At 45.6% G+C, this 25,807-nt stretch overlaps 1 protein-coding gene across 1 annotated transcript in view; it reads right to left on the reverse strand.

Moving 5' to 3' along the window:
* STAB2 (stabilin 2) overlaps positions 1 to 25,807 on the reverse strand; it is a gene marked incomplete at both ends in the record, with an annotated part of 163,727 nt that overhangs the window by 116,036 nt on the left and 21,884 nt on the right. Inside the window, 8 exons of the mRNA XM_080704808.1 lie at positions 1,419 to 1,501; positions 3,047 to 3,180; positions 10,254 to 10,387; positions 12,409 to 12,605; positions 13,404 to 13,529; positions 17,868 to 17,963; positions 23,071 to 23,140; positions 24,183 to 24,268. Of these exons, the coding sequence (XP_080560934.1) occupies positions 1,419 to 1,501; positions 3,047 to 3,180; positions 10,254 to 10,387; positions 12,409 to 12,605; positions 13,404 to 13,529; positions 17,868 to 17,963; positions 23,071 to 23,140; positions 24,183 to 24,268 (926 nt within the window). The remainder of the gene's footprint in view (positions 1 to 1,418; positions 1,502 to 3,046; positions 3,181 to 10,253; positions 10,388 to 12,408; positions 12,606 to 13,403; positions 13,530 to 17,867; positions 17,964 to 23,070; positions 23,141 to 24,182; positions 24,269 to 25,807) is intronic.

Here is a 25,807-nt window from a genome sequence, read left to right on the forward strand (position 1 = left end):
AGTTTATAGTCTTAAGATTTATATTTAGGTCTTTTATCTATTTTGAGTTAATATTTGTATATGGGATTAGGTAAGGGTCCAATTTTATTCTTTTCCATGTAATTATTATTTTTCAACAATATTTAGTTAAAAGATTATTATTTCCACCACCAAATGTTCGTGGAAACCTTGTCAAAAATAACTTGACAATATAGGGAAGAATTTAGCTCTAGGCTTTTATTTAACTCCAATGGTTTATATATCTGCCTTTAGAACAGTACTACACTGTTTCAATTATTGTAGCTTTATATGGTTTGAAATCAGAAAATATATATCTTCTAGCTTTGTTCTTTTTCAAGATCGTTTTGGGTATCTAGAGTCCATATTCCATATTAGGATAGTTTTTTTTTCTGAAAAATAAATATATAAATATATGATAGTTTCACCTAAAAAAATAGAAAAAATATATTCTCTGGTAAGAAAGAAAGTAAAAAGAAATATTGAAATGTTATCTTTAAGTCATCAAAAGCTTGGTATCAAACAAATGAAACTGTTATGTGAGATTATCATTTTTAATTTTGGATAAATTGCTCTAATACTAGATGTCAACCAATAAGCCAAGCATGGGAGGGAGGGATAGGGAGAGAATGGGGTGGGGATCGGGTGGGGGCTGACTGGGCGATGTGTGCATGTATGTCTACAAAAGTTTGTATCCCACTATGATGTATGAATACCGTGCACCAATAAAAAAAAAATCACCATCCTTATCATCACCATGTTTAATTTTAATAGAGCTTTTCCACTTTAATTTTTTTTGTTTTGATATTGGGGATTGAACCCAGGGGCATCATATAGCTCTGCTTCAACCCTCCACAAGCCCTACACTTTATATTTTATTTATTTATTTATTTATTTATTTATTTATTTATTTTTGTGGTACTGGGGGTGGAACCCAGGGGCTTTTCTACCTCTGGGCTATACTCCCAGACTTATTTTATATTTTATTTAGAAACAGGGTCTCACTAAGTTGCTGAGAGCCACACTAAGTTGCTGAGGCTGGCTTTGAACCTGTATGATCCTCCTGTCTCCGCCTCCCAAGCGCTGGGATTACAAGCGTGTGCCACCATGCCCGGCTATATTTTATTTTGAAACAGGGTCTCACTAAGCCTAGGCTCATGAGATTGAACCTGCAATTCTCCTGTCCTAGCCTCCCAAGTACTGGGTTTATAGGTATGCATCATTGTACTGGCTCAAATAATGACTTTCTTCCTTTCTTTCTTTTGTGGTACTGGGTATTGAACCCAGGACCTCATACATGATAAACATTCTACCATTGAGCCATATCCCTAGTCCTTCCCCCCACACCCACTTTAAATAGAAGATCCTGAGGATGAAGACTTCCCACTTGGCCCCTCAGTGTGGGTTTATTATATACTCACGTTGAATCCTTTCAGGCCCTTGTCTGAAGGCAGCAGCAGAGTGAATGGTCCCAGGTTTCTTAGCGGCCAGGCGTAAGCTTTGTCTTAGGAGTCAAAGTGTACAAGAAAGAAAACACCAAGTGGGTCAGTGGTACTCAAGGGGTAAAGTTGCACAGCAGCCCCGCGTCACCTTTGGTCTGTTCTGATTGCTGTGTCCAGGCCCTTGGTAAACTGTGACTCTCTTTTGGAATGGAAGTCACTAAGAAGCCCTGGCCCCAAGTCACTCCACATAACTCTCCAAGAATTTCCCTGAAGCCACATCCATGGCTCCCCAGGATACCCTGGGATGGGCGGGTCAGACATGATGAGATCCTCTGACAACCTAGGAACCCAGCCCTGTGTCTGGCTTTCTGAGCTGTCATCTCGGTGAACAAAGATGCCGTCCTTGTTTGTACCCAGGGCCAGCTCAGAAGAGCTCCACGGTAGGTTTAATACTCTGCTTCTGACATCTTGAAAAGCTTAGTATTTGAACAGAGACATTTTTGTATTACATTGGGCCTTACAAATTATGCAAGCAGGCTTTCCCCATCACTCTGCGGAAGTTGGGGCATCAGGACAGGCTCTGTGTTCTCACCCAGGAGGCAGCGTGAACCATCACTGTGTAATGGGGAAGGTGGAAGGTCCACAAGACTCTGTTCAGGAAAACACTGGAGGACCCAGTCTTTGAAGGACCTCATCACATGCCTGCTCCCATTTGGGATTCTACGAATCCTCAGAGGAAGGCTGTGAGGAGCTGGGAGACCGCCCACACCCGGGTCATGCCAGTGATGCTAACTCCCCATGGGCCGCCTTGGAGAGAGCAGGGGATTTATGCAGGGGACACAGCACTGACCCATCAGTGACATATCTTCGTTTTTAGTGACTGGCACATTCTAAGAGAACTACTGATATTTTAGTGCTTCTCTTGATTGAGTCGAGTCTGTGTTTTATTTTCTGTATAGGTTGACCAAACTGGTGTTTGAATCAAAGTCTTGTCTGGTTTATGATCAGCTATAATATTAATTTGCAAGGGGTTGTAGGGTGATAATTCCTAGAAGGCCTTTGCAAATACATGGGGGTGTTTTAGACTATAACCTAGTGTTTGCCTGGGGGACTGGGGAAGGATTTGTCACTAAAGACAATTAGCGGCTTCGGGGCTGAGAGCACGCACAGTCAGGACTCTTCCAAAATTCAAACGACACTTCCGAGGAGGGTCATGGCTCCTGCCTTGGGGTCTTATTGGCTCTCTATTCCGATTTTGTCTGCCAACCTTTGTTCATATGAAGGGCTCAGAAGTCAAGGGAGCAGGAGGATAGTATTTTACATCAGTAGCTCTCCCTTTTGCTATTACCTCAGTCCTGTTAATCTATGGTGACCTCAGCTTTTCCCTATTAATTCTTGCATTGCTAGATCTCTTGGAAAATAGCTGTCTCCTTGGAAGTGGCTGGCTGTTTTTCTTCCTCTCACCTACGTGGCCCTGCCCTGGAAGCACTGACCCCAATAGACCAGCCTGAGCCCAGCAGACCAGCTTGTAAGCTTGTGTCTTACAGACGCCCTTGTCCAAGAGTGGGTTGCCCTTTATGAGGCCATGCGTACCCATAGCTGCATACCCAGAAGTGAGATGAAAGAGGTCAGCCTTCCTTGCCATTTTCCTCTGGGTTCAGTATTTAGTTCTTGGAGTCGCTCCATGATGTTTCCATAGCACACTGAGCCGTCACCCACGTAACCTTTCTGGCAAGTGCATCTGTACAGGATGAAAACACATTCTCAGGCTCTTAGAGCCACTGCCAGTTAAGTGATTCCAATGCCTCACTGAACAGACGGGGAGACCAAGGCCCAGAACAGGATCAGGATGAGGCCAGGAGAGGTGCAAACATGTGTGAACACCTAAAGTGAAAAAAGTTGGCCTTCCAGAACAGGACAGTTAATAGTTACTCATATCCGTGATATCTTAGACATGGTAGATAACTTTGTTTGCTCTTTGTCTCAGTATTTTTCACAGTGTGATCAAGAGACCATTTACATCAGAATCACTTGGAGTGTTTACTCTAAATATAGATACTATGTCCTGCTGCACAACATTTAAATAGAAATAAGCTACCAAAGCCAGTCTGTAGGAGAATAGAGACTCAGAACTATATCGCTCTGCTTAGAATACACTGTCTCGACTCCCTTCCTAGCTGGTCCTCTCAATTCACTCACTCTTACCTTCCCACTGAGATCAGGCAATCCTGTGTACAGTCTCATGTACCATGTAGCAGTGATGGCAGCTGTGGTTTTATCCTGATCTGTCCAGTTATGTGATTAAGATCTGCTTCCCTACTTAGTTTGAGAAAAGAGTGAGGACAAGGGCTTTGTGTGTATTTGTTCAGGCTCTTAACCCAGGATGGAGCACAGGGCTAGGTCCACAGTAGGTATGCAGTTAATAGTTGCACAGTAAGTGAGAATTGAATTAAACAGATCATGAAATCAAGAGGCAAACAGTAAAACTCAACCCGTAAACAATGATGAGAATTTTGTACAATAGTTTAGTCTCATAAGAGAGAAAGAATTAAAGATGTGCTAACTGGTACTTGTTTAACAACCAGCTCTTCTGGGGGGAAGAGGCCCCAATTCATATAGAGCCTTTGCCAGTTTCCATAGTTTATCCTTCTATCTTGGCCAATTTCAAAATGTCATCGTTATGCCAAGGAGCTTGTAACATTCCTGAAAACTTAACACTCTGTTCTTGGGAATCAGTCAGAGCCGGCTGTTGCCTATACTTTTACCTAGCAGAAGAGCTGACAGCTGGCTGCAATTGACAAGGTGCGTAGGAAGGTGACATTTGCCAGGATCCTGGAGACGAGCGAGGAAGGGCATTCCAGCGGAGAGACGCAGGGAGCCAGTGATGTGCGGTGACATCACGGTTTTGCTGTGTTCATGCCATGCCATGGACATGACTCATGTTTCGGAAAGTATTCCAAAGAATGACTCCATGCTCGTTAATCCAGTTGTGCTTCTAAATATGGTCCCATGGAAAATAGATCTGTTTTCAACAAGTTTGTGGAACGAATCTGAGGCCTGTCATCCTTTGCCTGGATTGCCACACAGGGCTCCTAATTGGTCTTTCTGCCCTTTGTGTTTCGTCCTCAAATCAATCCTGCATAGGAGCTGGGTGGTGATCTCTACAGAAAAGAAATCTGACACCTGTATGCTTAAAAATACTCAGGACTTGTTTCATCTGCAGGAGAAGATGCAGGAGGGGGAACCTACCATGGCTGCTTCCTGCTACCTTCTGCAAATTCCAGCAGCACCAGACTGCATTTTTAAGAGGCTGTTATGACTTTCTCAGGCTGTTTGTCCTGCCAGGAAAGTTCTCCGTCCTCTCCTGATAGCTCAGGTCACCTGCTGTAGGCAGCCTCATCTCATCTCCTGACCCTTGTTAGCTGAGTTGAGCTGAGCTCTGCCAGAGCATCCTACCAATACTTCCATCATGACCCTTCCACCAAAACCACCTCTGCAGACAGCATCTCCTGCTCAGAATTTGCAACTCTCCAAGAACATGGGGTCCACCTACTCCTCGGTGTATCCAAGAGCCTGGGACAGTGCCTCAGTGTTGAATTGATTAGTTACCAAGTACCTACTTCATTCTGGAAACCTTTCTAAGTAAGTGGGAAGAGAAGATACTGAGTCCTTTACTGGTCTCACATGGTGTGGTACACCTGAAGACAACTAATTGTAGCAACATGATAAGGCCAGTTTACTTCCTTGAATCTCCGTTTCCTCACCCATTAGGTGGGTTGAATAGTACTTTTAAAGTTCTTGGTAGAAGAGATAATGAAAGGAAAGCAGCTAGCAGGGTGACAGACACATGGAAGAAGTTCCATACTTGGCAGATGATGACGATGGTGATAATGATGAAGATCATATTGATGGAGATGGTGACTGTATCAGCGTAACTTGGAGGAGCTGGGAGAGAGCAGGACCAGTCCACAAAGGATACCTTAAGTCCCAGAGCAAAGTGCCAGTGACAGAAGACTGAATGCAACACTGTGTATTGTTTAGGGAATGGAGGGGAGTGACTAATTTTGCTTGTAGAAACAGGGATAATGTCTGGGAGAAAGTAACATCTTGTCAGCTTCCTCCATAAATCCTGGGCTATGCTGATTTAAAGCACAGGGAGGAGCAGGTTGGTAACTCAGGAGTCGTAAGCCAGTCACTGCGGACTCCTGATCCAAATTACACATGTTTCATCTGAAGACAACTGCTAACAGTGAGACTTGTGATATTTACCAGCCACCGAATGCTTTTCTTTAAAAAGTCCATCAGGCCGGGCGTGGTGGCGCACGCTTGTAATCCCCGTGCTTGGGAGGCGGAGACAGGAGGATCGCACTGGTTCGAAGCCAGCTGAGCTGGCTTAAGAGACCCTGTTTCCAAATAAAAATGTAAAAATAGGTCTGGGAGTGTAGCCCGGAGGTAGAAGTGCTTCCAGGAACCCCAGTACCACACACACACACAAAAAGTCTATCAGTTGTTATGAGGCCAATGGTCTGTTTTGTGTACAATGGGAATCATATTTTAACGGTCTCAATGCTTAATGGAATGTATGAGACATAAATACTTTAATTTTTGTTATAAATCCCAGTCCAAAGTCGAACACTTTAAGAGACTGTGACACATTTTCTCACTTAAGCCATGGCATGTTCACAGCCTAGGCTCCTTTGCAAATTACATTTTTATTATGAGTGTCTCCCGCTGTACTAAGGCTTTAAAAAACACCTACAAATCATTAGCATCTTATAACTTATGGGTAGGAATTAGCAGCATTTAATGCTGGGTGAGAATTATTTAGTATAGAGAGTGGCCTCCAAATCTTAGTACAATTTCTTCCTTCATTCCTTCACTAGGAACTTCATTTTGTCATTGATTCACACATTCTTCTAAACTCTCACTCTTTTTATTGTTTAAGTCACAGTTCTTACACATAGATGAATAAGACACAACCCCTAAGGACCCTGTCTTATAGTTGGGAACAGAGATCAGTACGTAGCAGTTATTAGTAACTACGATGCTGGGTATTTTTCTAAGAGCCTTGCTTTGGTATCTCAATATTGACAATTCTATCTAGTGGTTCTTTTGCCAGATTTATTTATCTATTTTTATACTGGGGATTAGAACATGGGGCATCCTACTTCTGAGGCACACCTGCAGCCCTTTTATTTTATGTATTTTGAACCAGGTCACATTACATTGTTGAGGGCCTAAGTCACCGAGGATGGTCTTGAACCTGAGATCTTCCTGTCTCAGCCACCCAAGTACTGGGAGGACAGACCACCCCATCGGGGGACTAGTTCTAGTTTAGATGAGGAAGCTAAGTCCCAGAGAGATTAAAGCCCTCACTCAACATCACACAGCCCCTAAGTGGCAATTGGCGGGGCTTCTCTACCCCACGTTAGGTACTTGTCAGGGTTCTGGTTTGGGAATGTCAGGATAGAAGCATTCCAGGCTGCTCCGGAGTCTGGGGAAGGGGCACCGGTGGTCTGAGGCGACAGGGGAGGTATCCTGGAGGAGGAGGTAAGTTGAGCTGAGCATTGAAAAAGCAAACTGCTGTGTTAGCCTGACTCGGAGGAGGCAGTGAAGCCTTCAGAGGATGTGCTGAGTAGGAACAGCAAGAGGGAGTGCACAGCATTGGGAACATCATGGCTCATTTGAAGAACAGTGCCATGCAGCAAATTTTTTTGTGCCTTCCTAAAATTCCTATGTGGGGATCTCAGTCCTCCATGTGATGGTACAAAGAGTTGGGAAGCAGTGAGGTCCTGAAGGTGGGGACCTCGTGAATGGAATTAGTGTCCTGGTAAAAGAGACCCCAATGAGCACTCTGGTGCTTTTGCACCAGGTAGGGACAGCACCAACAAGAAGGTGGTTGTCTGCAACCGGGAAGAGGGCCCTCACAGGAACCTGACCACGTGGGCACCCAGATCTCAGACGCTCAGTGTCCAGGACTGTGTAAAAGCTACATAGATACTGAACATCGTCAGTGTCACTAACATGCTAAGACTCTAAACCTCACTGTTGTTGACTGTACTTTGGTGCAGTTGGTATGTGAGCCGTGCTGTGTTTGATCCGCCTGCTCAGTCTGGGCTCATCTTCTTTTTCAGCTAAGTTGAGTTAAATAAGAGGGATTCTCCTCTTCTCTGTTGTTCCTCCTGTCCTGCCTCTGCTGAGAAGTAAAATAACCGGGTGCAGTGGCGAGAGGCACGAGGTTACCGGTGCTGCTTAGTGACAATTGAAAGGGAGCTTGGAGTTCAAAAGCATGATTATATGCATTAACTCATCAGCGCTCACATTAGCTCATAGATGTCTGTGGGCTTCAGCCCACTTGTTGGGTAAGGAAACTGGTTTAGAAGAGTTTAGTCTCGCCCAAGGTCACCCCAGGGGTAACCCACATTTGAACCCATTCTTCTTGATCTCAGACAGTCTTCTGTGACTAACAGAGATGTTGAGGATTCTGCATATGTTGCTGCCATACTGGGGGAGGTGTAAGTAAGATAGATCTTTATCCCAGAGGGACTAAATTCCCTGAGTGTCAATGGCTTTAATTTTATCCGTCTAACTTAGGTAGACTTCTTACCTAGGCCTCTAGGCCTCCTTCCAAAAAGGACAATTTATTTATTTTGGGGTGAGAAGGTTTGTGGGTGTCACACAAATCCTATCTTCTGATATTCTGAACAGAAGTTTGGATGAAGCTTACATTATTCTCATACTTCAGTTTTATTTTTAGGTTTTATCTTCTTAAACACTAAGGAAAGAAATCATTTAAGGTATTCTACTCAAACGTTCTCAGAGGATGGTAAAAATGTGTTTATTTAATTATCCATTTTGCTAGAATCTGTGTTTGTAGAGTCTTCGCCTATATTTATGTGTGTGCTGGGATTTTTGTGTCTGTTGTGTGACCATAGTATGCTGGTCTGTGCACTCACATGTCTTGAATGGTTTATTTTTAATTTTTATTTTTGTGGTGCTGGGAATGGAATACAGGGGCCTTCTACCTCTGGGATACACCTTCAGACCAACCTTATATTTTATTTGGAAACAGGGTCTCACTAAGTAGTTGAGGCTGGCTTCGAACCTGTGTGATCCTCCTGTCTCAGCCTCCTAAGTACTGGAATCACAAGCCTGTGCCACCATGCCTGGCTCGTCTTGAATGGTTTCTATGTGCCTGTTTCTGCTCAGGGATTGCTGAGTATAGTATCGCTTAATCCTCATCACAATCCTAGTAGGAAGTACATTTTTTTATGGCTGAAGGAACACTGGTTCTGAGAGGTTAGGTGGCAGGGCTGGGGTGTGGACCAACTTTTTCAATACCCAATCTCTTTCCACTCCATCCACAGTGAGGCCAGATCTACTTATTAGTTCACAGAGAACATAATTTTTATAAAATCTGTCTGAGAAAATCTACATATTGAAGACCCAATTAAAAAAAATAAAGCTAGGTGTGGTGGTGCATACCTGTAATCCCAGAACTTGGGAGGCTGAGACAGGAGGATCACAGGTTCATGGCCAGCCTCAACAACTTAGTGAGGCCTCTGCAAATGAGTGAGACCCTGTTTCAAAATAAAAATAAAATAAAAGAATGGCTGGAGTTGTAGCTTAGAGGTAGAATGATCTTGTCCTGGTTTAATCTCCAGGAAACACACACACACACACACACACACACACACAAAACAAAAACAAAACAAACAAAAGAATGAACTTCAGAGAAGATAGAAAAAGGCTCTAGAAGCTTGGAGACTATTACATAAGTGCATGGTCTAATGTTACCATAATTATGAGCTCACGTAGCAGCACAATTCTTTCACAGATGCCAAAGACAATGGGAACTGAAGCAGTGTGGGAACAGACAGTCAGGAAAGTCAGTCAGGAAAGCAAGGGCTTGGGTTCCAATTTTAGTTCAAATCTTAATAAAACACCACGTATCTGCATAGCACTTTCCCATGTCTGCATTCTCTTCTGTAAGCGTCACACCAGCCTTGTGGAGTGGATACTACTGTGTTGATTTCAAACATGGAGAGGGTTTAAACTGAGGCCAGAGAGAGGGTTCCCACACATCATGCATCCAGTAGGTATCAGGGCTGAGATTTAATCTGAGGTCTTTGAACTCCGAATTCCATCGCCCTCCTGTCATGTGAGCTACCTCTGCCTTGGAAGTTTTCACACACACACACACACACACACACACACACACACACACACTTTTGCTAACAATAAATGCCTTTTTTTGGAAACCGGGAGTCTAGGAAACACCTCTGGTAATTATTTACTTTCCACCATCTTGTTCTGCATCAGTATTTGCATATATTTTGCACAAGCAATATTTCATGAACGAGGAAACAGGCATGTACATTTTTTGCACAAGTATTTGCATGCATTGTTTTGTACCAGTGTTTGCAACAACTTTGCACAAGCACTATCTCACAAATGAGGAAATAGATAAAGTACATAAGAGGGAACAGATAAGCGTGTTAGAGGACAAACTCCCAACAATCTCAATAGCTATTTGTCTCCCAGTCACAGCGGCTTCCTTCTCCTCTACTCTGATTATTTCATACCAAGGTCAGTACTCCAGAGTGTTCTAATGGTCACTATAAGGAAAATAATTGTTTGGCAATTTACTGATTAAACAGAGAACTACCATGGACACGCTATACTTGGTCCTACTTTGTGGGGTGGGGAGTGGATATAAGACTGAATAAGACACATGTTTTCCCTCTTCAAGAAACTCACAGCATCAGCCTGCTACTACCTGGAAAAGACAATGGTGGAACTGAGAAGACTTACTCTGCTTGGCCCGGTGCGATGGTGCTGCAGTTCGCGTTCCTGTGACACGGGTTTTTTAATTCACAGACATCGGTCATACTGCACCCCACTCCAGGTACAAAATTGCGGTAATGTTCTTTACACTCGCAGTGAGACTTCCGTAGACAGGGAGAGAAAAACAAATTGGATCCTAGTTAGTCATGTCGGCTGCCATTCCTCTTTAATCCATTTGCCATAAAAGCTAACCCAAAGCAGGTCTGAAGCACGGGCTTAAACTAAAAAATGATCAAAGTATCCAGAAACGGAAATCATGTTTACATACCTTGCCTGTTGGGAATATTGTGCTTCTTTGTAAATTACATGTCTTCAGTTTTCTTGTTTCCCAACCCTTGACCTCACTGGCTACATAACTTCTTATTTTTGATAGTATATAGGTGGGCAGAGATGGGAGGTATTATTATTCTAGGATCGTGGCTTTCAACAGGGCACTTTGGGCAATGTATGGAGACATTTTTTTTTTTTTTTTTTTTTTTGGTACTGGGTTCCTGGGAGCCCTTCCACCTGCGGGCTACACTGCCAGACCTATTTTTTATATTTTTATTTAGAAACAGGGTCTCTTAAGCCAGCGAGGCTGGCTTTGAACCTGTGTGATCCTCCTGTCTCCGCCTCCCAAGCGCAGGGATTATAAGCGTGCACCACCATGCCCGGCATGGAGACATTTTTGATTGCCACAGTAGGAGAAGGATGGGGCTACTAAAGATCAAGGATTCTGTTAAACATCCTACAACACTTAGCCACCCTTCAAGCCAGAAAAAGAGTTTTTCACCTCAAATTATTACCATGGCTGAGTCTGAGAAACTCTGCCCCAGAACAGTGTACAACCCTGCTTCTGTGGGGCCAACGGCGGACTTCTAAGAATCAAGAATCTACCTCAGTACCCATTTTTAAAGAGACAAAGCACCTTCCCAGGTCCTGGCATTCATGAGATAACATAAATTTTCTCATAAAGGCCTGCACTTTGAGGATGAGAATTTAGCTCTTGAATTTCTCTGCAAATTTGTCTCAAAAACTGATAGAGAAAATGTTGTGTTCTTTCTCCTTGGAAGAAGGGTGCATTCTTTCTCCTTGGAGGAGAGATAGGATAGATTGTCTGCAGAGAATTCCAGAAATAGTCCCATCAGTGTGATGGTAGACTACAGGGACCCCTGGTTGGGTTTAAGATGGGCATAGAATTTCCCTCTTTTCAGCAGCAATATACTTCCATGTGGATAGACTCCCTCCACTGAGGACTCGATTTACAGCTCTGAATATCGAGGACATCACAAATAGTGCACGGGTAAATATGAGCGTAGGGATGAGGCACTTTCCACTGGAATCCTTAGCAAAGGTGTCCTGACCAGGGTGTGTGTGTGTGTGTGTGTGTGTGTGTGTGTGTGTGTGCACAGTACAGGGGATGGAACCCAGGGGCATTCTACCTCCGAGCTACACCCTTAGCCCTATTTTTTATTCTTTATTTTAAAACAGGGTCTCGCTGAGTTGCAAAGAGCCTCACTAAGTAGCTGAGGCTGGCTGCGAACTGCGATCCTCCTGTCTCAGCCTCCTGAGTGCTGGGATTACAAGAGTGTGCCACCATGCCTGGCTTGACCAAGATGTTTTTACCAGTCAAGGTCATGATGTAATTTTTAGAGGCAGCATCTCACCCTGGCTCCCAGCAATCTGTCAGTGCTACCGATATCTGATCAGTCCTTTTCCCTTTGCAACAGGGTATTATTGGAATGAAGAGACCCCATTTCCTGAAGAGGATGTTAGATAGAATGGGGACTGAGGGTGAAAGTCAGTCATATTCGCACAAGTCTTGGTGAAAGTCCATTTGTAAATCTAATATTAAAGTACATGTATATTTTGTCAACCACCCTATTGGACTATGGTAGGGAACACAGCGTGATCACATGTTGACTGGGGAGTGGGGAAAGCATGAATTTGGAGGGTATATCAGGTGGGAAGAACTGAGATCGGGTTCTGAGCACACCAAGGACCATGTGGAGAGGAAGCCCCAATTGAGCGTCACAGGAAACGGAGACAAACGCCAGCGACGGCACGCGTGCACAACTGCGGCGGACTGTCCTGCCTCTAGACAAGGCTGGCTCACCTTGCCTGTCCATGCAGCCTGACTCACCTGCCCGGGCCCATCGTATCTGCACACCGTGGACTTGGTAGGGCAGTTTCCGAAGTCGGTTTGGCAGGGGTTGATGGGTGAGCACACGTGGCCATCCCCGTGGTAGCCTTCTTGGCATGTGCAGCGGTGCTGACTTGGTCCCAGGTATGTGCAGTGAGCGTGAGGGTGGCAGACATTTTGTAAACATGGATTGATGGCTTGAGAGGCAATGACAGAAGGAGAGGCAGTCAGCACGCCCGGAGGGAACAGGAAAGCTCGACCGTGTGGGCCCCGGGGTCACAGCACAGTGCGACCACAAAGGCAACTCAACAGGTTTAAAGGAGAAAGAAACATTTCATCTTGTCCCATCTGACCTCACCACCAATGATTTACATATGACCATCGGAACTCATAACTGTGGATAGTGTGTTGACATATTACTATGCCGTATGTATAATATGCTTTGGGCCCAGTGCCAAGCATTCGTCACTCCATTTAACCCTTGCAACAACCTCCTAAGGTAGGTACCATTAAGATCCCCATTTGGTAGACAGGAAAACCAAGGTGCAAGCGGGTTAAAGGTCATGTAGTCCATAAAAGGCAGATCTAGGATTTGCACCCAGGCCATCTGGCTCTGCATTTCATCTTCTTAACAGATAAGGAGAATAAGCATATAAAGAAAAATTTAAGAAGCACTAAATCTTATACTGATATTGATTAAGGTGACCATAAAGGTGTAAAATCTCCATAAACATTTTGATAATAGGAGAAATTGCTGTTTATTGAGGTCTACTACATGATAACCTTTTTGCCTCGACACATTTTTTTTGGTAGCCAAGAGATTTATTGGGGAGGGGGCTGACACGGACATCGACACTTTTTATATATTACACTCTTCTACAGAGAGAGAAATAGAAATGATTATTGTGCTAATATCAAAGAGGTTGTGATTTTTTTTCCCTGTTAAGGAGCCAGACATCTCAATGAACAGGCGGCAGGACTGAAGCTCTACTCACGCTCGCAGTTCCTTCCATCACCTCTGTAGCTGGGGAGACATTTGCATTCTAGTCTGTTTCCATCTTCACTGGAAGGCGAACATCTGGAATTTTCTGGGCAGAGCAAGGCTGCGCACTCAGGCACCGCTGTGCAGGAAGATTGTTGAGGTACTCCCATTAGAATAACCAGTTCTAAAGAACCACCAAACTGCAATGTTTCCTTTTACTAGACAGGAGTATATACTCCTTGCAATAATTTAAAAACACAAAATATATATGGTAAAAATATGTTTTAATTATTAATTTCCTGCTTAATTTCCAAAGTGATACCAACAACAAAAATACTCTACAGTTACTTATAAGCTTATATGAGTTTTCAACTAATGAAATCCTGTTAAAATATGTAGCAATCTGCCAGGTGTGGTGGTGCACACTTGTAATCCCCGCGCTTGGGAGGCTGAGACAGGAGGATCGCACAGGTTCGAAGCCAGCCTCAGCTACTTAGTGAGGCTCTCAGCAACTTAGTGAGACCCTGTTTCCAAGTAAAATATAAAATAGGTCTGGGAGTATAACCCAGAGGTAGAAAAGCTTCTGGGTTCCACCCCTAGTACCACCAAAAAAAAAAATGTAGGAATCTTATTTTAACTTAATAACATATTATGGAGCCGGATATGGTGGCACATGCTTGCAAGCACTTGGGAGTCTGAGACAGGAGGATCGTGGTTTGTGGCCAGCCTCAGCTACTTAATGAGGCCTTTGCAACTCAGTGAGACCCTGTTTCAAAATAAAGAATAAGCAAGGCGTGGTGGCACACATTTGTAATCCCAGCATTCCGGAGGCTGAGACCAGAGGATCATGGTTCGCGGACAGCCTCAGCTACTTAGCGAGCCCCTCCACAACTTAGTGAGACCCTGTTTCAAAATAAAGAATAAGAAATAGGGCAGGGGGAGTATCTTGGAGGTAGAGTGCCCCTGGGTTCCATCCCCAGTACCGCTCCCTCCCCCAAAAAATGACATGTTATGGAAGTCTTGAAGGGCTTACACTAATCTCTAATAACTGCATAGAATTTCATGATATAGGGGTAATAGAAATGGCTGTCAAGCACTATTAAGATGGGATGCTCTGGGTCTGTAATCGCCATGTAGCAGCAAGTGGGCAGCCACACGCACATCGGGCGGTTACAGGAGTATGTTAGCCAGAGGTTCCCAGATGCCTCAGATCACAGAGTCTTTAGTATCTCAGTAAGTGATCATGGTTCCCCCACCCCCTGACACATACCTAATAGCCCCATTTATTAAATTTAGAACCAAAGAGCTCAACACTATTGATAAGATGAAAACTTAGTAGCCGTTACCCAAAGTAACATGGTCGATAGAAAGAAAAATATTTTGATTTCATTCCCAAAGAACCCCTTTTACTTTCAAATGAGTCCTGTGAGTCTGTTGGGCCGCACAGCACAATTTCCTAAACCTTGGCCTCCGATTTTATTGGCATCCTCATTCTAGCCTCTCTGCTGTGTACGTGGCCTTTGCTTGCTTTTTAACACAGCAGCCTCTGAAAACGCAGCGAGGCAAAGGCAGGATGTCACGGAAAGGAATGTTTTACGGTCTGATGTTGAAGTAATGAATTAGCTCCAGCCAGCAGGTCCCGTGGCATCGAGCTGAGGCATCGCTGTGTTTCCGTCCACTATTTAAGATCTCCAGTAGCAGCTGGTGGATTTGGTGTAAACCCAGGGGTGCCTTGGTGCATAGATTCAGAACCCCGTTATGCTGCTGAATTTTTGTGTTTCTTTCTCATAGCAGCTAGCATTCTTCTAGCCAGTACACAGCGCATCCAGATGTGTCCAACTCATTCCAGTGCTCAAGTTATTCCCAGCTTGTTTTCCTCTTACAAACAGAACCGGCATGGATTTCTGTGTGCATACATCTTTACTTACTGGTGCTTAGTCCTCATTTCCTCCAGGGTGATCCCCTAGAAGTGCCAGAGCAGCATCCCATAAACGTGCCTTAAAATTCAATAGATAAGCTGGGCGTGGTGGCGCACGCTTGTAATCCCCACGCTTGGGAGGCGGAGACAGGAGGATCATGCAGGTTCGAAGCCAGCCGCGTGCGCTGGCTTAGGAGACCCTGTTTCCAAATAAAAATATAAAATAGGTCTGGGAGTGTAGCCCGGAGGTAGAAGGGCTTCCAGGAACCCCAGTACCACACACACACAAAATTCAGTAGATAATGTTCCCCCGTAGGTGGCAGGAACCCACAACCCCACTGTCATTTTTTTCATACCCATAGATTTTGCCCACTTTTTCAATTTGTAACATATGGGCAAAACATGAAAACTGAGTCAAACCAGAACCTCTGGGACTGCCATTCCATTCAGTTGGCTTTCGTCTGTATTTGTGTGGTTACTGGTGGGTCTGTCACCTTTGCATGTTTATTGCAAGCTTTCATTTCTTATTCTGAGTATTAGTCGCTCTTAGACCTATTTTTAAAATCGGGTCACAGACTTTATATTATTATTAAGAATCATCTAGTATGTGAATTGCAAATATTTTGGTTCCAGTGTCTTTTTTATGTTCCAAATCAACAGGAATATTTTTGTACTTGGAAGCAAATCTGCCAGCGTTCTCCATTGGGCTGGCTCCTGCACCGGGTCCCTGTCTTACTGAGAAGACTGAGCTCACTGGGCAGTGATGGGGTGTCAGGGAGGTTGACCAAGGTTCCCCTGAGTTGGTGTTTGCATGACCGTGTCCTCCACAGAAGAGAAGACAGGGGCTGAGTCTTACTCACCTGACTATTAAACACTGCTGATAGCACCTCAGTGGCTTTCGAGTTTGCATTTGTTGAATTTCAACCTTGTCTAACCTTTTCATTTTATAGAGCCCTAAAATCCAGAGGACAAGTTGAGCAAGGCTAGTGCCACAGGCAGCTCGACCAATTTCTTAATATCTTGGCTGCAGATTCACCCTTCAGAACCTGCTCTGCCAGCAGGGCTGGGCCCTGCAGGCTTCTCTTTTACAGAGAAATGCTAAACTTTGCCAGTAGAGGGCGCCGGTGGGCAGAGCCGGAGGCAGGAGCTCCTCTTGGATGCAGGGTGTGGGTTAGCGCTTCTGCTGAATTTGTTGCAGCTGAATCCTCCCTTCAGGGATGCTTGGCCCCAGCTGTGCACCCAGACTGCACCATTCCTCTGTGACCTGGTATCTTTGGCCTGGACCCAGCAGCCCTCCCCCCTTGCCCTCTCCACAGGGATCCTGAGTACTCCAGGCCATATTAGCCACTTCCTTTGCATCTTGGCCCACCGGCTGCAGCTCATCAACTGCTTTGGTCATCCTGAGCCAGGTGAGGGTGGTCAAATGCTGGCCTGGGAAAAATAGCCAGCTTCTTTGTCATCAAAGCTTCTCTGCCAAGGCTTGAACTCAGCCATGCCAGTGGACGCCTCCTACCACAGTTGGGCTACCTTTGTTCTGCTCTATCATTTCTGGAGGTCTCTGCATTTTTTAAAAACAGCAACTCATATACCATTATCTTCACATTAAACTTCGCTTAAACCTCCCTCTGGTTTCTCTCTCTCAGTTGGGGGCAGGCTAATAGGTTTCCCTTGGGTTTGGATGGCTCGAGTCCCCTCTGTTCACTAGTTCAGTGACCTTTGGTGAGCTAGGTAGACTTGATGAGCCTGTTTTCTTCCCCTTTGGCTGTTACTGTGGGTTTTTCATTTTTATTTTTACTTTTATTTTTTGGTACTGGGGATTGAACCCAGGGGAATTCACCTCTGAACTTCACCCCAACCCTGTTGTATTTTATTTATTTATTTTTAATTTTTTTTGTGTGTGTGGTACTGGGGTTCCTGGAAGCCCATCTACCTCCAGGCTACACTCCCAGACCTGTTTTATACTTTTTTATTTGGAAACAGGGTCTCTTAAGCCAGGGCGGCTGGCTTCAAACCTGCGCGATCCTCCTGTCTCCACCTTCCAAGCGCGGAAATTACAAGCGTGCGCCACCACGCCCGGCCTATTTTTAAAAAATTGAAACAGGATCTTCCAAAGTTTTTGAGGGCCTTGCTTAGCTGCTAAGGCTGGCCTTGAACCTGTGATTCTCCCTTCTCAGCCTCCCAAGTACCGATATTTTGTCTCTGAGGCTCGTAATGGAGACTCTGTCTTATCTCCTCAGCAGGTCGACTAAGGGAGCCATGGCCTCTGCTGGCTCCCAGCACCAGTGCCTCCCTCTCCAGTCTCCAGTCTCTCCTGCACACTGCCCCCTGCTCAGCCTTCCGGAAACACAGCTGTAGCCATGCCGCTACTAAGCTCCCCTCCTACTTTCCTCTTCTCACCTTTTCCCTTCTTCTCCTCTCTCTTTTCAGTTTACAGCTTCCTCCTGTAAAACACTTGATGATGCTCACCCTTTTGGACCCCCGGGAGTGAACATAAATCTGCAACGTGCACACCTGTGCCCATCGGTCTGGTGCGGCGCTAGGTAAAGTAGCAGCACTTACGTCGGTCGCAGCGGGGGCCCTTGTACGCAGAGTAGCACTTGCAGGTCCCATCGCCCCGGAGTCCACTGTTGCACACGCCGTGTACACAGTCGCACACTGCGGGCAGAGAACGGGGAGTTTCCATGATCATACCAATGGACTGCTTCTAAAGATTCTGGAAAGGCCATATTTTCAGGCAGCCCTTACTGAGAATCTGCACGATGAGGCGGGGGAAACCATGGTTTGAATTCCTAGAGACCCTAGTTTGAATCTTGGCGCCATCTTTTATTAGCGCTGGTGTTTTCAATGTATGACTTATGGATAATGGTGCCCAGAATTTCTATGGCGAGACCTTGTCTGTTGGTGATATTTTGTGAAATTCCTAGGATTGCTATCATGAGTCTTGTTCTGACAGTGGTATTGTGTAAAATTCCTCATGCTCGGCAGGAGACACCACAGCCTGCTGATAGCAATGGGGCCCTTTACCAGCGGACAGGGCCAGAGCTGCCTATTTTTTCTTGATTTTTCTTTCTTAATAGATTAGAGCCCCTTAGAAGGCCTTCCTCCACTCTGTTTCTTCATCACATCTTTTGCGGTTCCTTATGATCTTACTGTAACCACTCAACTAAATTTTAAGGAAGGACAGAAGGTGGCAGGGCCAGGGTTAGAACAAGAGGGAGGCCGGGCAGGGCGAGCTCACAGGTGCATCTTGCTCTTATTTAACAGTCTGATGTTTTGTTCATGAATTTTAAAGGATCATCGCTATAGGCTGATTTTTCTTCTCCCCATAGAACATGCTAGCGTCCTAAAGTACAAAACATCAGAAGGACCCTTATTTGGAAATAGGATGTTGCAGATGGACAAGTTAAGATGAGGTTGTACCAGAGTGAGGGGGGCTCTTCGTCTAATAGGACCAGTATCCCTATTAAAAAGAAGATGCAGACCCACGAGGGGAGGAAGCCACGTGAAGATGGACTTGGAGGCTGGAGGGAGGTGGCCACAGCCAAGGACACCCGGTGCTGCCAGAAGCTGGAAGAGGCAGGAGGATCCTTCCCAAGGGTTTGTGTGTTTGTTTTTTGGGTGGTACTGGGGTTCCTGGAAGCCCTTCTACCTCCAGGCTACACTCCCAGACCTATTTTTTATACTTTTTTTAAATTTGGAAACAGGGTCTCTTAAGCCAGCATGGCTGGCTTCGAACCTGCGCGATCCTCCTGTCTCCGCCTCCCAGGCGCGGGGATTACAAAGCGTGCGCCACCATGCCCGGCCTTCTCAAGGGTTTGAAAGGAGCGTGGCCCTGCCATCAACTTGATTTTGAACATCTGTCTTTCAGGACAGAGATAATAAGCCACCCCGACTCTCTGCTTGAAGGACTTTGTTCCAGTACCTAGGGAACTAACAGGATTACTTATCTTGATTATAGAGGTTTTTTTTTCTTTTCTTAAATCTTGTGCCCAAGGCATGTCTCTCACGCAACACACCCAAAGCTTGGTTCTGTATTTCCCTCTGTGGAGCACTTTACTATGAATTTTCAAGTTCTTTGTGTGCATCCTCTAATTCAATGCTCACAACACCCTGGGAAGTGGGCGTCATTCTTATCCTGTGTTATAGATGAAAACGTGGGCGATGCACAGCCCGAGAGCTTGCTCGGTGTGAAGAAATAAGTTGAATGACCGATCGCCATTGCTTGTGTTTCAGTCCAGCCCTGTGATGCCCACCTCGCATCGGAGCTTTATAAAACTGGCGTGCTCTGGAGAGAAGTCAAGTTGGCTATGGAGGTAACTGGAGTGGGGGGAGAGGTACTACACGAGACTTAATAGAAAAGAGTTCATTCAATCTGATTATAAAACACATACCCGGCTCCTACCTCGTAGGAGCTGCATTAGGCAAGAGGTATACAAATACAGGTAACTGGATTTCAATTACCCATTGGAAGCCCAATTCAAGGGGCTCACAGAGTAGCAGGAAAGCCAGCTTCTCAAGGACAAACTGCTGCCGGTGTCCTAAGCATGGCCTCGCAGTCAGCAGAAGGGGGGAGGGTGCTGAGGCGAGTGGAGGGGCGGCTCAGATACTAATCCATGCAGCGATCTCCTTGGCAAGCTTGCCCCTGGCCACGTGCCGGGGGCCCCGTGTGAACCTCTCCTTCTGTCCTGTCTTCCAGGGGCCTCTGTACTGAGTTAGCTGACCCGGCACGGGCAGTGCCTCTGACATGCATTACAGGGCCACCGGCCAGCACCAAGAGAAGCAAGTGGCAGAGGGATCCCCAGGTGGTCTCTGAAAGCCTGTGAACTTTGTGAATGAGCCTCGCCAAGCAGGCCTCAGTGCTTTGTGCAGGGACCTCTAGACACATGGAAAACTTGGGTGATGTGACCTTAAAGAGGCTGAAGCCAGAGCTCTTGTGGCCATAGGGAGGGGGCGCAGTCCCCATGACATGAACTACGGCAGAGCGAGCTGCCTGTTCCTGAGGACTCTCATGTGGGTGGTGCACAGTGTGTATGGATTGTTGCTTTTGTTTCCAGCTCCCTGGGGACAGGGACCAAATCTTGTCCCTTGAAGGATTCCCATCACCTTTCTGGGGCCTAATGCTCACCAGGGGCAGATGGTCAGTGCTCAGGGGCCTGGGCTCTGAAGTCAGGCTCCTGGAATGAAATCTTGCCTCTGGCCCATAGCAGCTGCATGGCCTTGCCTGACCTCTCTGCTGCTTCCCCCCACAGAGGGAGGATATCAGCTTAAGAGGCGTGCTGAGGATCCGCAGAGATCACCCACGTGAAGCCTCTTTCCCCATTCCTGGCACACGTGATGCTCGGTAAATGCTGGTCGCCCATTAACAATACGTGGTTGTGGGATTGCCAGGGAGTCACGTGAGGGAAAGTGGGCTTTGCCTTCTGCCCTAGCTGGGAGGGAGGCGCGGAGGAGCTGGGGCCTTGGCAGCGGACATGCAGACCTTCGGTGGGTACAGCTCTGAATCATCTCTAGTCGATAAACAGCCCGGGAGCAGAGCGCTCTGGCAGCGGGTTAGAGTCAGTGTTAAAAATAGGCTGCACCTAACAGAGCTGTCCTACTTCCAGGCGTCACCGCCACCGCCCAGGACCAGCGTCACTTGGACGAAACGACACTGGCACCCAGTGGACGCCTGGCTGAAAGGGCTTGCAAGCTTCCACGACCCTTGCTCATGGGAAATGACAGCCATCACCAAGTCTCCCATTCATTCATTCTTCATTCATTTGGTGGTTTGCTCACTGGTGGACTGTTTCTGTCCTCAATTCTTGTTCCCACTGAGAGAGGGCTCGTGACATGCTAACAGCTTTGCTGTGTTAACGCCGTGAGGCAGATCTTATTTCTGTTTTACTGAGGGAAGTTGAGGGAGGTGAAGTCGCTTGGCCAAGGTCACGCAGCAGCTGGGCTTGATTTCAAACTCAGGCTAGCCTGACTTCAAGGCCTGTTCTCTTAACTATTACGTTTTTGAGTTACGCTATCCAATATAGCGGCCACTAGTCATGTGTGGTTGCTTAAATTTAAATCAATTAGTATGAACTACAGCTTAAAATTCATTTCCTCAGTCACATTAGCCACATTTCAGGTGTTCAATGGCCACATGTGGTTAATGGCTACAGTGTTGGGGGATAGTGCAAAAATAGACCATTTCCATCATCATAGAAGGTATTTTTATTGGAACCCAGAATGAGGACTTTTTAGTTGAGTTTCCAATTTTTTTTTAACTTAAAGTGGATTCTAAACCATCTTTATTATTTGCATTTTTTCCATTGGGGGGAAAAAAAACAGGTGGGAAAGGAGGCTACTTCCTCTATTTGTAAATGTTTGGAATTTCCATGTGTCTTTGTGCCCATCAGTAACCAACACCAATTTCTTGGAGGTAACATGGTTTATGGCCTTTCTAATTTTCCACACCTAAACAATTACTTTCTTGAGAACTAAGCAAAGTTTGACATTTTCTTTCTTCCTTTTTATTTCAGTATTTATTTAGTATACATAATTCTAGTATTAGGGTAGGGAAAGGCCAATATTATAACAGTGTAATAATAATGTTGTCATTTCTAAGTAGTTAATTATCTTTTAGTTAACTCTGCTTAATGTGACATTAATGTGAAAAACATGTAGCGTGCCACTATCTACTTTACATTTGATTTTTGCTGACAGACTTATGAAATAAGCTTTTATTCATGTATTTTTTTGTGGTAGTAGAAATTGAATCCAGGAGCACTCTACCTCCAAGCTACACTCCTAGCACTATTTATTGTTTGCTTTGAAACAGGGTCTTGCTAGTTTGCTCTGTATACTTATCCAGGTTCTATTATTAGCAGTCCTAGAGCCAAAATCCAGTTTGAGTCAAAAGTCTATGCTCTCCTCCCTCCATAAAATCATGCTTCTTGGTCGGGATAATATCGCTGGGGTGTATTATTTGTTTATTCACACATTTATTTATCCAGCCAACACTGGTTGTGAATGTGCCATGCAGGCAGCACCATGGAAGGTACTGAAGATTGAGATCCAATGATGTGTTGCCTTCCAGGCACAGGCTAGGAAGATGCAATGCTTCCACTGTTGCAAGTGAAATGTCATGCAGAATGTGCAAACTTATGGGATAGTATGCTTATTTGTGTGCTTAGGTTTTCTTGCAAGTGTTTGAATCAAAGCAGTTTTCCCGATTTAGTTGATTCCATAAAAAACAGAACCAAGGTGGTATTGAAGAAAGGCCTCCCAATATGCTCCTTCTTGGGAGCCATGAATCTGGCAGATACTGTCCCTACTGTCCCTTTGTTCTTTAGGTCTTGCTGATTCCACGCATTCCAGCCAACTTCCAGCATCTGTGGCCCTTCGCCTGAGGGTTTTGGTGAACCTTAGGATGGCTCTTTGGGAACTTGAAGTGCTGAGACACTGACAGCTCTCCCCTGATGACTGACTGTGTGTATTAGCATCTGATTGCTGCTCTGACAAACATTTGCAACCTTTGCTGTGGTTGGTTTGTCCCTCAAGGGTCCGATGTGTTGGAGGCTTGGTTCTCAGTGGTGGGACCCTTAGGAGGTGGGGCCTGATGGGAGATCTCTTGGCAACGATTGTATTTGATCTGATCTATTGTCAGTGTTTCGCTTCCCCTGCACAGAGCTGGCTACACGTATCTATCTGGTCAGTGTTTTCTCTCCAAGGAACAGTCTCTCTGGGGACTTTCAACCCTTACACATGCATCGATCACACAAAGCAGACCTACCTGATGAACAGGTGGGTCCAAACAAGCTGTCATCCGCGCACATTTCACAGGCTGTTCCGCCAAACCCTTTCTGCAAAACAGCCAAGTGGGTGATGTCAGACACAGGTGACTTGGGATGTGTAGCGGGCCCTGGGATTTCCTACAGATGCTCAGTATTTGTTTCTCAGATATATCTTCCCTCACTGACTCTTCTCAAAGTTCCTTTCGGTTTCCCCCTTTACTCTTGCTGCTTTTGTGTGAAAATGCGTGCAAGATTCCCTGTGCCACCGAGGATCTGGAGAGCTGCAGAAGAAAGCCGCTCTGTCAGCCCAACGATATAAATAGACAGTGAGCCCCGGCAGCCTCATCACAGTTCCACCCCAGGGTGCAATGCAGACTTTTTAGGTTTTGCATTTCTGAAGGCAGTTGCTCCATCGCTTTCAGGAGGGTTTCTTTGTGCTTAAATCCTCTAAGGCTTGAAAGTTGCTAAAAATCACTTTTATGAGATAAAGAAATTCTTCAGTTGGCAGACTCAGTGGATGGCAAAGGACATGGACGTGGACAGACATAGAGGGCTGTCTGCTAACAGCAGTGGTTATATATACATAATATAAATATATATAAAATTTATGTAAAATATATAAAATATAAAGTGTGTGTGTGTGTGTGTGTGTGTTTCCTGAGATGAAACCCAGGGGCATTCTACCTCTGAGCTATGGCTCCTTTTTATTTTTTTGTTTTCAAACAGGGTCTCACTAAGTTGCTGGGGCTGGTCTCAAACCTATAATCCTCCTGGCTCAGCCTCCCAAGTACTGAGATTACAGGTGTGCACCACCTCGCACAGCTCCAAAATATCTTTACATACATGATCTCATTTTACTTCTTCAGTAGATGTCATTACATGGATCTCATTTCAGGCCCATTTCACAGATGGGTATGGTGAAGGCTGAACAGTTAGTTAACTTGCCTAAAGGTCCCCAGCCTCTAGGAAGTCATTTTTGTTACATATTGTGTATTCCATTAACACCACTGCCCCTTAGAGACTCACCCTAGTGCATGTGTTTAGGAGGACCAGACAGGTAGATGGGGGATAGACCAGGGAGAGGGAGAAACCTCCTGAATGCTGACCATACCTGGCAGGAGCAGCTTCCGTTCCCTCCAATGCCCTCAGCACATCTGCCCCTGCCGCTGCAGGGCGACCCCGCTCCTCCTGGGCACTCTAGGAAATCAAACAGCTCAGTCAGCCATTCAGGTCCACACAGGAGCGTCCTGCAAAGGGTGCATGGAGCTCCTACAATGTACCGGTTAGTGGGCTGCTTGCTGGGGTGAGAAATAGTAGAGGCCCTGGAGGTGTCATGTGGGGCTTCCTAGGGGAGGTGGCTGAGTGTTGCTGAAGACACTGCCACCCACTCCTTGAGCCATTGCTCCACACCTTGCAATGAGACGAGCAAATCATTCCGTTGCAACCTTCAGGCTTTGGGTCCTGAGAGAGTTCACCTAACTTGCCCAAGGCTTTATGGTTTATATGTGGCAAAGCTGGAAAATGAGCTCCACCCTTAGCATGACTCTAAAGCCAGGCCTTTCAGCAGGGTGCTAGGCTGGGAATAGAGGGAGCCCAGAGAAGGGAGCTATTTATGCTTCTTGGAGAGTTTGATGTTTCCAAGGAGTCATTTAAGCTGGGGTTTTGAAGCTGCAGTAGGAGTTGGTCATGCTTTGAAGGGAAGGGCATTTCAGGGAGAGAGAATGGCAAGTACAATGTCTTTCGTTGTACAAAGTTCTGGGCTGCTCTGGAAGTGATAAGGTTCGGTGGGGCTGGAACTCGGCCGTGGTGGGGTTGATGATGTCAGATAGGATACCTGGGGCCAGTTAAGAGAGTGTATAACAGGATAAGCAGATTTAGATTTGCTACTTCCAAACAAGCATGGATTTTATACTTCTGAGTTGAATTAGACCTGAAGTGGAACATTTGTCAACATTTATTAGAGGATTTCACAGGCATTCACAGTCAACCTTCAGGGAATACTTACAAATTTCATACGGAGGCAGAGGCAGAGGGACAGTTGGCAAAAAAAAAAAAAAAAAAAAAAAAAAAGCCAAATGTTCCTATGCCCAAACCAGAGAAGCTAAACTATGGGCAAGTGACAGAAATTTAAGATATACTCTTGTAGCAAGGATGAAAAACTTTCTGCTTTTTATACTCAGTGGTAGTCCTCACTTTGTGTGCTTAGTGAACTTGGGTTCAAGGCTGATTTGGACGCGTCCTGATGTTGAAATAAGGGATCCTGACCTTATTTCATGACTTCAGCTGGACACCAGGCTGAACTCGCGTAAAGGCCATGAGAGGTTTTTGGGGTGATCAAACGTCAAGATCAAGCGTCATCCCAAATCCAAGTTGGCAAGAAAAGCGCCTTCAGTGAAACAGCTAATGATCTCGTTCCAGGTGATAGTAAAGGTGCCCGTGTTCAGGGCCCACAGCCACCCCCTGAAAGCGAGGGCTAATTTTGCCTCACTTTCTAGCTGAGTGTACAGGTATTGAGTGGTTAAGTGACTTGTCCAAAGCCACCCAGCTGGCAAGTGGTAACAAGGGGCACATGCACCTCTCCTCTAGAAGGGTCTACCCTCCTCTCACTCCCATCCAAAGGGGCCTCTGCCCCCAGTTTCCTGTGCCCCAAGCTAGTTCTGCTCTGCACCCCCCAGGCCACATGGAGTCAGCATCCACAGAACGTGAAAGAGACGTTTTCTTAGTGGGTTGCCATAG

This window comes from Muscardinus avellanarius, assembly GCF_963383645.1.
Source record: "Muscardinus avellanarius genome assembly, chromosome: 11".
Lineage (NCBI taxonomy): Eukaryota > Metazoa > Chordata > Mammalia > Rodentia > Gliridae > Muscardinus > Muscardinus avellanarius.